Source organism: Crinia signifera, chromosome 3 (assembly GCF_055691185.1).
Source record: "Crinia signifera chromosome 3, ASM5569118v1, whole genome shotgun sequence".
NCBI lineage: Eukaryota > Metazoa > Chordata > Amphibia > Anura > Myobatrachidae > Crinia > Crinia signifera.
The window spans coordinates 54,819,331-54,836,047 of NC_139219.1; the positions used below are offsets into that span (position 1 = coordinate 54,819,331).

General features: G+C 44.6%; 1 protein-coding gene across 3 annotated transcripts in view; it reads right to left on the reverse strand.

The window, feature by feature from the left end:
• The window catches only part of MACROD2 (mono-ADP ribosylhydrolase 2), a 1,799,128-nt gene that overhangs the window by 656,192 nt on the left and 1,126,219 nt on the right, over positions 1-16,717 (reverse strand). For all 3 annotated transcript variants that reach the window (XM_083175826.1, XM_083175824.1, XM_083175825.1), the window contains exon 6: positions 16,366-16,487. In XM_083175826.1, coding sequence (XP_083031952.1) covers positions 16,366-16,487 — 122 coding nt within the window. The remainder of the gene's footprint in view (positions 1-16,365; positions 16,488-16,717) is intronic.

The following is a 16,717-nucleotide window of genomic DNA, read 5'->3' on the forward strand; positions in this document are numbered from 1 at the left end:
GCGCTCTTTATCTCCCTTTTTGTATTTTTATAACAGTGCGCGATGAAACTGCAGCGGTAGGCGTCTGCAGTAGTCTGACAGCTGTGACTCTTCTATCTGTTTACATTGTAACCTTGGTGATGGGAGCATGTTCTTTCTCTGTACGCCTGAACGTCAGCTGTGTCTGACGTCACGGGTGTGCGCCATCGGGACGCGCATCGTTCCCGCTCTGGCGCCGGTGTCACTGGGTGCTATAAAGGTATGTACTTATTTTGTATATCTTCAGCCTGATGACAATGCCCGCCGTGGCATTGAAACGTTGCTGTTAAGCTTCCCAATAAATGGTTGAAGCTTTCTGAAGTTACTGTTATTTATCCTGGAGTGCCGCACTGGAAACCGTTCGATATACACTATTTGTGTGAAGGCACCCAGCCAGCTGTTTACATAGGAGGTGTGCCGGGCCAAACAGTCTCTATATATATATATATATATATATATATATATATATATATATATATATATAATTCCTATATACATTGTGTTAACAAATAACCTTCAGCGGCATTTCATGGTATCATTACTGAGAAGTTCTCAGCTGTGTTATTAGAAGGAATAGATGTGGTTGGTTAGTAGTCTATTAGCATTTATTTTCTACATTGGATATACAGAGCAGGCAGAGTCAGACCCTGAGAAGAGGCATAATATGGTGCGTGAGCTTATGGGGAATATAAATGTCATCCCTGGCCGGGGAAGAAGCCTTATCGGTACATGTCATGTTCCACTGCAGAACACAGCTCGGAATTCATTTTTCTCTGCAAATTTACAGTGACAACTGACACCATTTAATGGATTATAACAAGGTTATAACAAGGTGTTCAGTTCATATTTCTGAAACAAAACCTACAGGACCCTGGTAAAAATCATCTCTGTAACAGAAAATAAATGCAACAATGTCTGTTCCAGCAATAAATAACAAAGGAAGTAATTTGGAGGTTATGATGAAATTTAGCAATAAATCAACTTCCTTGTCGCATGTATTTGGGACCAGGTGTTTTCAGCAGTCACTTGTCAAATCTAGCACTTCCTTATTTAATAGCATCAGAGCTTAGAAGCATGGGTGGATTGGGACAGAGGGTAGACTGGCCAGATGGCAATTATTATCATGATCGGAGCCCAGCTCCAAGCGGATAACAGTCAGCAGCAGCTGAACATGGCTGCGGAAAGACTACCGCGTATGACAGTTGCAGCAGTTCCAAGCATGGGCCGTGAGTCATTTCTTATGGCTCTGCCTTCAACAGCAACAGCCACCAGCAATACAGGATCCAGTAAGAGACGGGCAGCGGGAAACTGAGCAGGCGCTGAGTGAGCATGCTGAGCCGGGATGGGGTGGTGACAAAGGATGCAGGACCTGGTACACACTAGACAGCTGGCTTAAGTGCAGCTGCTACTGCTGCATAAATTGGGTAGACATTAGAGCAGGGGTGGCCAAGTTGGTCCTCGAGATCTACCAATGGTCCACGTTTTCCAAACCTCCTAGCTGGTGCACAGCTGTAGTCATTACTAACTGTCACATGACCCAGATCACCTAGCTGGTGCACATCTGTAGTCATTACTAACTGTCACATGACCCAAATCACCTAGCTGGTGCACAGCTGTAGTCATTACTAACTGTCACATTTTCAAACCTGCTGCATTCATTCCTACTATACTGTAAATCTACAGGTTGCCTGATACACATGAACTGTTGGTAGACCTTGAGGACAGGTCTGGCCACCCCTGCATTAGACGATATGCCCTATAAACAATATCATTAACTATTTCCCTGGAGCTCCAGAACAAAACATAACTTTAGTGAAAACTGAAAGATTTCACAGAAGATACAGTATCTTCAGTGGCCACATCCAGGAGAATAACTGTCCTTGCAGATATCTATTACCCATTATCTATAGTGAACGTATATATACAGTATATGTCAGTGACGGACAGAGGCATGAGCGGCCCACTGGGGGAATGCAGTGGTAGGGGCCCATGCTTAGGGGTGTGACCAGTCACCATGGTGGGTGTGGCCAGTCACCACATTGGTTTGCCTAAATAAATATATATTGTCTGGATCCTGATCCCAAGAGGAAGGGCTGGACCTTCAGGCTATGGGGACCACCGGCAGTGTTACATTGAGGAGCGGATGGGTTAATACAGTAATTGTGGGAGTGTAGTTTTGTGAATAAAATTACATGGACACCTGGCAAGAATATTTTACAGCTAGTGTGCCATGTTATATGGTGTCTAATAGCGAGAGTAGATACAGAGTGCCAGTATTCTGTGAGGAGTGTCTTTTAGTGCAGCATAACCAGATCTTTTGGTGCCCACACACTTATCGGATTTAGGATGATTTCACCTGATCCCTATGGTTCGGGCCGAGAAATCGTCCCAAATCGGATGAGTGTGAGGGTCAGATCAGATGCGCGGTCCCATGCACATTGGACCTGAGCCGGAGGTCGGACCTGCTGCCTGTCCATACACCGTAGTAGTGTATGGACACGTTTAGAGTTTTGCTGGAGGTACTGTAGTACCTTTTTCCAAATCCATGTCTTTGCAGAGGGTCTGTGATGTATTTAATAAGATGTATATTTCAATCTATGGTTATAGTCAGGGCTATTTTTCAGTAGGCTCCAGCAGGAACTGAGGCCCTTATTCTAGTTCACTCTTTCTGACAAAATATTTCTTAGATGGACAAAACCATGTGCACTGCAGGTGAGGCAGGTGTAAAACCCCACCCAAATCTAATTATCTCTGCACAAGTAACACCTGCCCCCCTGCAGTGCACATGGTTTTGTCCATCTAATAAATATTTTGTCAGAAAGAGTGAACTAGAATAAGGGCCTCAGTTCCTGCTGGAGCCTACTGAAAAATAGCCCTGGTTATAGTTCACCTTTCATGTTCATGTTGGTATATATGGATGTGCTGGCAGATGGTACTAGGTGTTGCTAGTACATGTACAGATGTAGCGCCTCTCAGCCAGTCCAGGGAATAGCCAGATGAGTATCTTACATGCACACGCATCCCCTTCACTCGGTGGCAGATGGTGGAATCCCTGCCCGTCTACGCTTCGGGGAGATAGGCAGGTTTAGGGCAAGGGGGGGGGGGGGGGGGGGGATATGTACTTAGGAGGGGGAGGTGAATTTCTCCTAATCAGTACAGTGGTTGTTATACAGTAAATCGTGCAAGCAAAAGGTCATTGAGGGGATCAGGTATAATCATGAGGAAAAGAGGGAGAATAATCTTTACAGTTATGTATCTGCATGCCGTGCACTGTGCCAATACCCTTATTATTGTACAGTAAGCATGGTGTGGGGGCAATGTAAGGGGAACTGTGCCCATCCCAGCTGGCATTGCCACTGAATGCAGAACTTCAAGATGCCCTTACCCCATTTCCAGGCTTTCCTGAGTGATATGGCTGGACAGGGCTTTCTGTCTCTTCCCTCTGTCTATATCTTTCTGTATTGACTATGCCTTCCTTCTGTCTGCCTCTCCTGTTTTTTCGCTTTCCTGTCCATCTGTCTCTCTGCCCTGTCACTCTCTGCACTCTTGTCTGTCTGTTCGAGGGTTATTCAGAGCTCGTTGCAGTTTAGCAAAATTTAGCAAGACTGCTGCCTCCGGTGGTAGGAGAGGGGTTTCCCAGCTCAGGCGCTCCCTGGGTTGCGCCCAAAAAAAATTCCTATATTGCGGCATATCACTAAAATGTGAGCACTTCAAAATACAATACTTCAATACCCAGCTGCAATGTTTCGGGTCTCAGTGGCTGTCTGTGATGTCGCGAAGCAACCGCACACCTCCCCCGAGTGGCCCAGACACGGCCACTCTCAGAAAGTGCACGTCATGCTCCACAACTCTGTGTCATCGCGCCTCAACCCGCCGGCAGAACTTAAACTGCAATCGCCAGGCAATCTGAAATTTGCTCTATCTCCGAAAAGTGGGCATCTCAGTCCTTGCACGTTTGGACACATAGATTTTCCCAGGGACAGCCGTGACTACATCCAGCTCAGAATCAGTCCCTATGAGGAGGGCTGCAGTCCCATCGACAGATCACACTCCCTGAACAAACCCCTCCTCCGCTAGGTCTGCTTCCAGAAATGTCCCGGGCTGATCTTGCATCCCAATGTGCCCCTGCATAGAAGGGACAAAGCCTTCGGTGATTCCTCACGGTGAGATGAGGGGTGCCGGTTGACTGCCCAACAATCGGGATCCCGACAGTCAGTATACAGACATCGTAATCCCAACTGCCGCTGCTCCGACAGGGGGGGGGATCCCGACTGACAGGGGCTATTCTACCTTGAGGAGGTCCACAACCCCCATAGAGGGAGAACAGAACCTGTGGCGAGGCGAGCCACCGAGCCCGCAGCATGGTAAGCTCAGCGAGCCCGCAAGGGGCTTCTTTTCGCACGCACCCCTATCGGAGCACCGCAGCTGGGATTCCGATGTTGGTATACTGACTGTCGGGATCCCGATTGTCGGCAATCATACCACACACGAGATGATGGCACTGTACACTGCACATAATAAATGCTTGTCTGCACAACAAAACATTTCAGCAATGAAACAGGGAGTAAGTCATCTGCTTGGTGTGTTTCATGATCTAGATCTCATTCCATGTACAATAATGAATAATGTAGGTAGCAATGACTGTATGACAGCATCAACAATAATTATTCCACTGTGCTATTCTGCTTGCAGCAAAATCCAATAGCAATCATATGAATGACAAAGCTTTTATCCTTAAGTGATATACACTATGCATTATATATTCCTGAGAAATTACATGTAAAGAGTTACATGATGAATATAAAAGCATACATTGAAATAGAATGTAAGACAAAACAGTACGACACATTTTTTTCTTGCCAGTTAAACAAAAATACAGAAAACTATAAGACAAATGTAAAAACATGACATACCATCGTAGTAAATGCAGCACTGTACTGGCGATATACATAGGACAGTGTAACTTGGCATAGCAGGAATGCAGAAAGGACAATTGACTATCGATGATTATAATCATCGATTGCTTATAGTTGATATAGAGTACTTTTTTTTCCATCAATGGGGGAGAACTCTCTACAGTATATCGATGGCACAGCATAACTGAACAGCTTTTTTTCACAAGGTTCCCAGACACGACATAGCTCCGCCCTGACAGGTGATTGGCCCCCATGCCAGTTACTTAAAGGTAACTATTGATGGTCATTCATTGTATAGTACACTCGCCACTTGTATTCTCGCTTGTGATTGGCTGCCGGACTGTCAGTACTACAGATCTTATCATGGGGGCAATTCAGACCTGGTCATATTCGCTCCCCTGTCCGGTGGTGCGGGTTTACGCATGCGTAAATATGCGCATGTGCAATCCCCGTGAGCCAACGCCTTCTGCAAGTTTCACAAAGTCGCCGGGGTGTTTGCAACAGGATGGGCAGGAAGGGGGGCGGGCATGGGGCAGACACAGAGGGACCGCCCAGTGTTTTAAGGACATGCCTACAAAAACGGCGGGCATGCCCCTGGAACCTCTGGGCGTACCCCTGCATTCAGGTGTGCCCATGCATCCTTGGGGTGGGCGGCTGACATCACATGACCTGGGCCCATCCCCAATACAGCAGATAAAAGGCATCTGAAAAGTAAGTATAGAGTTACTTGTCAGAGCGAAAGCTGGAGAAATCATTCGATGGTGAGTGACCATCGATTGATTTCTCCTCCGTGCATATAAGTGTACACATCCGCTCACATGCTAGTGCGGGGAATCGCTCAGCGGGGAGCGGGGGCCTTCGTCGGGGCGGCGTTTACCTGCTTTCTAGGAAGCAAATCTAACTCATTGTGAGCGTGGATGGCAGAGTAATGTTTGCCTACAGCTACAAGTAATGTGCATGATGACAGAGTAGCAGGACGGTCAACAGTTTTTCAAATATGGGTCCCTATTCTGGTTCACTCGCAAAGGCAAATTCTTCTCAAATGGACAAAACCATGTGCACTGTAGGTGGGGCAGATGTAACTTGTGCAAATCTAACGATTTGGGTGGGGTTTTACTTCAAACTGAGATCTATATTGCAGTGTAAAAATAAAGCAGCCAGTATTTACCCTGCACAGAAACAAAATAACTCAAGCAAATCTAACTCTCTCTGTACATCTGCCCCCCCCCCCCCCCTGCAGTGTACATGGTTTTGTCCATTTGAGAAGGAATTTGTCTTTGCAAGTGAACCAGAATAAGGGCCATAGATCCCAACATCTCCAAGGATTTCCTTGTAATGTGGAGCAGCTTTCAAGAGATCTGCATTGTGGGGTCTGGCAGATGTTATAGATAGCAGGGTTGGACAGTATCTCAACGTAAATGTATGGCTGCTGACTATAATTAACAGCAATCAGTAGACATGACATGTTTTTTGTAGCATATTCTCATACCTCCCAACTTTCGGTGCTCACCAGTCGGGACGCTGCTGCTGCGTGGCCTAATTTGGGGCGTGGCCTATACTCGCGGCTCCCCCCCCGCGAGGCCACGCCCCCATTTTGCCGCTATGGGGGCATGACCCAGAGGCTCTGTGAGCCTCTAGCCATGCCCCCAGCCCCCTGAATGCGGGAATAGACGCTGTGCGCATGCGCGCAGCGTTTATTCCCCGCTGCTTAGCAGCGGACAGGGGGGACTCCCAACAGCCCCCCACACCGCGGGACACTGCCGCGGGACTGTTGGGAGGTATGGATTCTTACACATTCTGACTCGAAATGCTGAAATACAATAAGCTACATACATTGTGGATTGAACTGTGTGCAGCTACTCTGTGGTAAACAATTTCAGATGTATTACTACTTGACAGAACCGAAAACGCTGTATTTGTTTTGTTTACATTATTTACTTGAGCTTTTATTTGAGCTATTATACAAACTAATACGGCCTACACACATGCCGATATTAAGGCATTTTCTAAGCGATTTTGCTTAGTTTGGCAAAGTCGCTTAGAAAATGCCCTCACATCGGTGTGTGTGTGTGGGGGCTATATCGACAGCAATGCGCGTCCCCGCGCGTCTTTGTCACTGGCCGAGATTGATGAACAGTGTCCATCAATATTGGCATCGGCAGGGTTCTCCCACCGGTGAACACTGGCGCTGTCCGCTCGCTCAGCACACAGAGCTGACAGCTCGCTCTGTGTGTGGGCTGTCAGCTCTGTGTGCTGAGCAGAACGGCCCGATATAGCACAGCTAGGTCGCCCTACACACATCGGCATGTGTGTAGGGCCCATAACTGCAGTACAGGTCTCCCTATTATTGCTCTGCATAGCAGATTGCGGGCTGAGTATATGCACTGTAGCATACTTACCTACATTTTGTCACTCCTCTCAGGGAGAAGTCCGGAGAGGAGACCACAAACTACGATTTAGGGGGGGTGGGAAAAGGCTTATGTCACCAAGCCCCACCCCCATGACAGTCAAAAGCGGCAATTCGTGGGTCCGCGGTTTGGGGGAGGGACTAAAATGACGCAATTTGCACCCCCTCCCCCGAGGACCCACGAAATTCAGACTTTAATGCTCCGGAAAAGGTGGTTATGGGACAGCGGGGGCCAGGAGGGGAACCTAATTTGCGGGAGCTTCCCGGCCATTCCAGGAGGGTAGGCAAGTATGCATTGTAGTTAGTACAAACAGTACCTAAAAAATGGGAATGTGATTGGGAAAACAAGTAGCGCATGTTCTAATCTGTCATCATTGGAGTGCAGTTGCCAACCATTCAGGAACTTTATACAGATAGGGCAGGCCTTATGCTTGCTGGCGAATCGCCAGCAGCATGCTGCTGGCGATCCGCCAGCAACACGGCGCGCCATCTGACTGAGACGCGCGTGCGTCCCCCACGCACGTGCGTCTCAGTATCCGGGCGGCCGGCGGGCGAGGCGGACGCAATACTGTCCGCCTCCCGCTCGAGGGGGGCTGGGGGGACCCGAGGAGGCTGTGGGGGGGTGCGGGCGCCCGGTGTGGGCACCGGGCGACCGTCGGAAGGGGACGGCAGCACCGTCGGAAGGGGACGCGCGCGCACCTCGTGCGCGCGCGTCCCCTTCCGACACACAGATGGCGCGGGAGCAGGGAATGGCGAATGGCGTCGCCATCGCCATCCCCTGCAAAGATGAGCCCGGCCCCATCTGTAGATCCAGGGTTTTAAAGCGAACTAGGAATATATATATTTTGGGATCCAAGCCACCCATTTTATGTTGTTTTTGAGAAACACCCATCACAGAGAAAATGTAGATATTTCAGGGTATGCACAAGCCACCTGCAAAATAGTTTTCTCTCAGTGTTGTTTTAATATTATACCTTTTATACTGTATGTGTTCTTTTATGGATTACTGTTTTTATTTATTAGTTATTTATATAGCGCACACATATTCCGCAGCGCTTTACAGAGAATATTAGAACATTCACATCAGTCCCTGCCCCAATGGAGCTGACAATCTATATTCCCTGGCCTATTACATGCACACATTCATTCTAGCGGTAATTTTTGGTGGGGGCCAACATTTTTGGTGGTTACCAGCAGGGCTTAAAGTGGTCATGCAGAGGTGGGGGAACTCATTTCTCTATACCACCTAATTACACTCCCTCCCCTACCCCCATTAGGCAGAGACAGGGCAAGTGGTAGTGATTTTCTGTGAGAATTACTGTGCAGGGCCAATGTGAAGGTTAAAATGTTCCACCTCACCATTAGAGGTGAGGGAACTCAGTATATTTTTGGATTGTGTGAGGAAACCAAAGGACCTTGAGTAAATCCCTGCAAGTACGGGGAGAATATACAAACTTTGCACAGTTAGAGCCATGGTGGGAATCGAACCCATGACCTCAGCGCTGTGAGTCAGTAATGCTAACCATTACATTATCCGTACTGCCCTAGAATTTCTTGTACATCGTAATTTCCTCTGTGAGAATTTAATTTCTCGCTGATGATAATAATAAATTCAATTCAATAACTATTCTGACGTCAGTTGCCAAGTCAATCGATTCAAAGGTTTGGCCATGATTGAGAAAGGAACACACGTTTCTTTTTTATGTGCTAGTAGGGATTAAGTCCAACATTTAGATATGGAACTTACATATTGATCCTAGTTGGCAGATGTTATAAACTTTTGACGTTCTGCTTACAACTGTCCTACATTCAGCATCTGTGATGCGTACTAGAGGTTGCGGACCCATAGTCTAGACCAGGGGTCAGGGAACTTTTTTACCTTTTACCCCAAAATATATTTAATTAGAAGTTTCCCCCTTGATTTGAAAGGATGGAAATCATATAATTGTAATACATACTCCCCCCCCCCCCATGATGATGATGACCATGAATGGAATTTGTACTGCCAAGATGGAGCAGCAACTAGTCAACTCTACTGAAGAAGCGGTCAGATTTGGAGGAGGGGCCCGGGGCATCATGCAGGGAATCATGTTATACACGAGGGCCCCGATGCACTGCACTGCGTCAGGTCCTTGTATACTACAGTACTGTAACACACACAGCCGGGCATGTATATGGAATCTATATACTGTATACTGTAGATTCTACTGTATATGCAATGAAATGAAAGTCCTTGGGGCAATGGAGGGTCACACTGCCGAGATACAGCCGGGCATGCATATAGATTCATATGCATGGCCGGCTCTATCTCGGCAGCTTGACCATCCATTGCCCCCAGGAATTACATTTTTACCCCATTTGGGGTAATTTACCCCAGTTCCCTGACCACTGGTCTACACAATATTTTGCCTTTGTATGGGACATTATTATTACATTGTGTATAAATAGGGTAATGAGACGCGCACATTTACTAATCGCACTCTCTTACCACATCATGTTACTGTATGCTCGTTTCTCCAAACCAGCCCTATATGCCAGTGCAGCACAAACTACATCATCAGATGTGTCAGACTAATGCCATATACTGTACATGTAATGGTGCATGAACCAGAAAAAAAAAAGATTAAAAAGGATTAACATTTTTTTTTATCATGTCATTTTTTTTTATTTAAAAATACAAGTTGTTCATAAACAACTTCATATAGAAAAATTGTTCCAAATCGCAATGCAAAAACACTTTTGCCAAATCCCGTATTTTGTACTCTGTAACTGTAACTTCACATTTGCTCGGTTATTAGCTGTCTGCAAAAAAATGGCATTGGCACTTATCCTGTACTTTGCAGAATCATTTTGTTCCTCTGAAACCATTTTATTAAAATGTATTTATCATTTTGTGATGTTCTAGTATTACAGTATGCCAGCTCCACAAACACTTTTAAGGTATTTATCTTTTCTTACTGCCGTTTCCTATACGGTGTCAGTGTCACTCGTATGCAGATGAGGGGGAGGAGATGAAATCATCAGCAGTCTAACAATCAAAATAAAAAAAAATGAAGGTGATTTATGGAGCCTTGTCAGAAATGTCAATACTGGAACTTGATGCTGATAAATGACTGAGACAATTAAAATACTTTCAGGAGGAACAGTGTTTCCACTCTGCAGGAGGTCATAGTGACGCTTCTGAGAATTTGCACTGGCGTGTGGTACTTTAGTAAATGATCCCTTTTGTCACTTTCTCCAAAACATATCTTCTTGTGCCGTGCGGCATGTGACTTATGCTGGCATTTCATGGCTGGTTAGGCTGTCCACAACCCCCTTGAAAGTATTTTATTATTATAATTATTATTGTGATTATTATTATTATCCTTTTAATTTTAATTTACATTTTCTATTTATTTTAAAAAAATCACCACCACTGATTTACATAGAACATGTAATCACTTTGGGTTCACTTCTTACAGAAGAAATGTGAATGAGTCCTATTAAATAATAAACATAGTGTGGGGGACGCGGGGACAGTGACAGCGAGGGACGCTGGGACAGTGACAGGATTGCTGGGGATACAGCGTCTCCCGCTGCCACTGTCCACGCCCATGCCCGGGATCCAGCGGTGGTAGGTGAAGGGAGGAGAGCCAGACTGTCAGCAGGAGGAGAGAGGTGACCCAGCCACCCTGACATGCCCAAGCTCCAGCAACGGTGGGAGGAGGGAGGGGAAACGTGCCTCCTGACGGGGTCCGGGGAGGCAGCCGCCGCAGCATGAGCATGGCAGCAGTCATATCACATGTGTCTCAGTGACAGGGGTGTTTTTTGATGTGGGCTGTAGGCACGTCCCTATCGCTGAGGCAGATGTGTAGGTGCGGCTTCCCTGTTGCTTTTTAATGGGCTTTTCAGCCTCTTTTTGTGTCTGTGATTAGCCCCGCTGCTGACAGTTTTCAATTGCCATCTGGAGGCACAGCTCCTGCTGCCTCCGAAAGCTCCCACACAGTGTCTCACTGCATAGATTATACCAAAATACCAATAATATATTTATCACACAGTAGATGTGTTAAAAAAAAAATACAAAGATGATATTTATATGATTTAGGACAGGTGAGGCACAGCCTCCCTTGACTGCACGTCCATGGTCAGACCAACTTTCAGCCAACCATGCAGTTAGTTGGAATGCAAATCTGATAATGGATGGAAGCAAATGATACAAGCTTTTTGAATCACAGTTTAGGGTTTAGCCACAAGTTGCTGTCAATTTTCCGACAGTCAAAAAACAGACGGTCAAAATACCAACAATCATTGTCAGACATTCAAATACGGACACATTCAAAATGCCGACACTCATTATGCCCAGAGAGGTGTCTTACACCTACCATCTACCAAACGCATCAGCCAATTGAATTGATAGCATCTAGAAGAATGGTAAGCAACATGATACGTCTGTGAGAGTCCTACAAGTGGCCCTTCATTCTGTACAGAGGCCAAATCTATCTTTACAAAGAAAGGCAGAGCATAGCCGCACACTGAGATCAGCAGTATGGATGCTTTCTCTAAGCTAAGCAGTAGTTGACCTTTGCCTTATTCCTATGTGATGAGACGGAAGGACTATCCAAACACACACTAGCTGCAGTAGACAGCATGAGAGCACTGCGCCTATTCTGTGACACAGGACAAAAGACAGGCTATGATTACTGGCAGCGGGCAAAGTGTCATCTCGTTAGAGTGCGCCACCTGTTGCCTATCACTAATCTAGAGCCTCCTTGTGCATCTATTATACAGTGATGGCTATACCGACAACAGAAAATCAGATCAGCACTGGAACAATATCCCCAGAAAATCCTTCATTCAACGCTCTAGAACATTAACATTTATTAAGGAATTACCCTTTCTCCAAAGATTTACACAGCTGCATCACTATAACATGACACATATACTGTACAGTGGCGGGCTGGGCCAGGGGGCAGGGTCACATATAATGTAGTACGTATAAGCAAAGTATTACATAGCAATACCTTTATATCCAGCCCTGCAGGACTTAGATTTTTTTCGGGCTCCATCCAATTATCTATTGATGTCCACACGTACATTTAGAAACACACAAATTTATCACAGCTTGGAGAGACACATGGTACTACTGCTATGGGCATTATGTGAAAGTGACATCACTGAGTGACATAATGTGAATAAGTGGCACTTTTATAAAGTATGGGAGATAGGGCAACAATGTATAGTTTGCATGAGATATCTAAAAACTGGGGAATGGCCAAGATTCCACCTAATGGGGAGGGGAAGGTGTTCCACCACCTCTGCAAGATTACTGTTAGCCCTGCCTATAGTGATTAATCGTATGACTGGGGGTCAACTACCACATTGAAAACTATTTACAGTCAATTACATAGAAAAGCATAATACATGTAGCATACATTACTTATTACAAGTGTAGACATTTCATTATAAAGCACATGCAAAGTTCGAAAAGGTTTCCATTGCAGTTGCAGTAATGTCAACCTAATGCTTGTAGACCTAGTGACCACATCCCTGTGTATATGAGCCTACTAAGTGAGTGCTATTGTGTATATGAGCCTACTAAGTGAGTGCTATTGTGTATGTAAGCCTACTAAGTGAGTGCTATTGTGTATATGAGCCTAATACCTGGGTGCTATTGTGTATATGAGCCTACTAAGTGAGTGCTATTGTGTATATGAGCCTACTAAGTGAGTGCTATTGTGTATGTAAGCCTACTAAGTGAGTGCTATTGTGTATATGAGCCTACTAAGTGAGTGATATTGTGTATATGAGCCTACTAAGTGAGTGCTGTTGTGTACATGAGCCTACTAAGTGAGTGCTATTGTGTACATGAGCCTACTAAGTGAGTGCTATTGTGTATATGAGGCTACTAAGTGAGTGCTATTGTGTATATGAGCCTACTAAGTGAGTGCTATTGTGTATATGAGCCTACTAAGTGAGTGCTATTGTGTATATGAGCCTACTAAGTGAGTGCTATTGTGTATGAGCCTACTAAGTGAGTGGTACTGTGTATATGAGCCTACTAAGTGAGTGCTATTGTGTATATGAGCCTACTAAGTGAGTGGCACTGTGTATATGAGCCTACTAAGTGAGTGCTATTGTGTATATGAGCCTACTAAGTGAGTGGTACTGTGTATATGAGCCTACTAAGTGAGTGCTATTGTGTATATGAGCCTACTAAGTGAGTGGCACTGTGTATATGAGCCTACTAAGTGAGTGCTATTGTGTACATGAGCCTACTAAGTGAGTGCTATTGTGTATATGAGCCTACTAAGTGAGTGCTATTGTGTATATGAGCCTACTAAGTGAGTGCTATTGTGTATGAGCCTACTAAGTGAGTGCTATTGTGTACAGTATATGAGCCTACTAAGTGAGTGGTAATGTGTATATGAGCCTACTAAGTGAGTGGCACTGTGTATATGATCCTACTAAGTGAGTGTTACTGTGTATATGAGCCTACTAAGTGAGTACTATTGTGTATATGAGCCTATTAAGTGAGTGTTACTGTGTATATGAGCCTACTAAGTGAGTACTATTGTGTATATGAGCCTATTAAGTGAGTGTTACTGTGTATATGAGCATACTAAGTGAGTGCTATTGTGTATATGAGCCTATTAAGTGAGTGTTACTGTGTATATGAGCCTACTGAGTGCTATTGCGTATATGAGCCTACTAAGTGAGTGCTATTGTGTATATGAGCCTATTAAGTGAGTGGTACTGTGTATATGAGCCTACTAAGTGAGTGGTACTGTGTACATGAGCCTACTGAGTGCTATTGTGTATGAGCCTACTAAGTGAGTGTTATTGTGCATATGAGCCTACTAAGTGAGTGGTACTGTGTATATGAGCCTAATACCTGGGTGCTATTGTGTACATGAGCCTAATACGTGAGTGCCATTGTGTACATGAGCCTAATACGTGAGTGCCATTGTGTACATGAACCTAATATGTGAGTGCCATTGTGTACATGAGCCTAATACCTGGGTGCTATTGTGTACATGAGCCTTATACGTGAGTGCTTTTGTGTACATGAGCCTAATTAGTGAGTGCCATTGTGTACACGAGCCTAATACGTGGGTGCTATTGTGTACATGAGCCTAATAAGCGAGTGCTATTGTGTATATGAGCCTAATACATGAGTATTATTGTGTACATGAGCCTAATAAGTGAGGGCTATTGTGTACATGAGCCTAATAAGTCAGTGCTATTGTGTATATGAGTAATAAAAAACAAGAAAACAAGTAACTTGTGGTTTCTGTGTTTATGCATTGAATGGAATATTGAGTTAGTGCTGCTCCTTTTTAAGCAGAGCCGATTGATTGCTGTAAACTGCAGACAAAAAGCAAGTCATTAAAGGCAAACAGTATTTAAGAATTTCAGGTTGGGAATCATCACTATGGCAACACTGTGAACGTGTCAGAAAAGAATAATCACTTAACTATTTCATGGGGAATACCTGGGTCCTATGACATGTAGCCCTGACCAGCCACAAAGACTATAAATACTGGAACCATGTCTTTATAACACGTACTGTACACAGTGATTAAAAGTCACCATTCTGAAATGTAAAACTGACCTAATGCAACCACCTGTACACCATTTTGTTTAGCGTTGCTTTGTAAAATATATTACAGCAAGCCCAAATTACAGTGAACTGAACAGTGGCCTTGATTCAGGAAAGCAAAGCAAAAAAACACTAGGCAAAATCATGTGCAATGCAGGTGGGGCAGATGTAACATGTGCAGAAAGAGTTAGATTTGGTTGGGGGGGTGTTCAAACTGAAATCTAAATTGCAGTGTAAGAAGAAAGCAGCCAGTATTTACCCTGCACAGAAACAAAATAACCCACCTAAATCTAACTCTCTCTGCACAAATCCAAACATCAGACCCACCTGCAGTGCAGCATGGTTTTCCATGGTTTTTGGTATGCTAACAAATCTGAATCAGGACAATATGTATGTACCGTATACCATTTGGAGCCCAAAAATTGAAAATCCAGACTGGACCAAAGTGATGACATGAAGATGGAAAAAGTCATTACTTCAGAATAAAGCAAATACTGGTAATACTGTGACTGTCACAGGAATCATTAAGTCTTCGGATAAGAGCTCCGGCATGTTCACACCTCCATGTGTTATGTTTAGACGCCTGAGAAATGCTTTCTGCAGGAGCCGTGTACAGAGGTCTGTCAGCCCTTTGACAGCCACATTATCAGATCCCATTTCTTGGGGAAACAAGCCCTTAAGGATGAACAAATTAAAGATACACAGATTTTGCTTGTTCCAGACGCTTTCAAAACATATGGGATATAGATAACAAAGCAGTCTAGATTGGTAAAGGACGATATCACCGGCACCAAAGTACTACAAAAACCAGAGGTATTTTACATTTTAAAATTCAGTTTTAAGACATACTATATACCCTACCACTAAATCCAGTCTACCGGTTCGATCTCTCCATTGAGACACTCACCGTTCTCTCTATTTAGGAGTGACCTTTCCTACGGTTGAGCTTTGCCACACAAAATACAAGGCTTTCAGTTAGATCTCAGTGTTTGTTATGGGGGTTATTTACTAATATTGTACAAATGACCAAAACCTTCAGCAAGTAACTCATAACAACCAACATGCTTTGATTGGTCCAGCTCAGATAACACTGGTGGATGCCACTATCTGATTGGTTGTTGCTGCATACTTATTTCCCAAGTTTGTTCAAAACCCCCCCCCCCTAGTGATTGGCATGGGCTACTCACGCCATTAGGCCTCGCCCCTCATGGGTAAATTGCCACAATTGGAGCATATTTGAATTGGGGTGGGGCTAGAATGATGGAATTAGAATGGTCATTAGGTCCCACCACCTCTGCCGGGACAGCGGTTTCAGTGTATTTATCTCCAATCAATTTTATCTACATCCACATAAAGAGAATTTACAGTTAATATTATGCCATCTAATTAAACCTGGATGCAAAATAATTGAACCCATTCTCATACATAAATAGAGGTAGACCTACTATTGATCTGGCGTTATTCTCTTTTGCCAAGGCGAGTGAAGACTTGTAGCAGCTTGCAAGGTCCTCTTTGTGACGTTCACTTAATTGTCCTCTTGCGATAGGCCCCACCGTGTGAATAACATCTAGAAAACCAAAGTATTGCAGCGGTTAGATTCAGAAAGAAGCAGATAATTGCAGACCTAGAACTAAAGAGAGGTTAATATATGGAATACGATCATTAAATTGACACTATTTAGGTCAACATGCATTGGGTTGACAACTGAAAGTCGACATGGCTCAGGTCGACTCATTGAATAGGTGGACATAGCTAAGATTGACAGGGTTGGAAGGTTGACACAAGCAATAGGTCGAC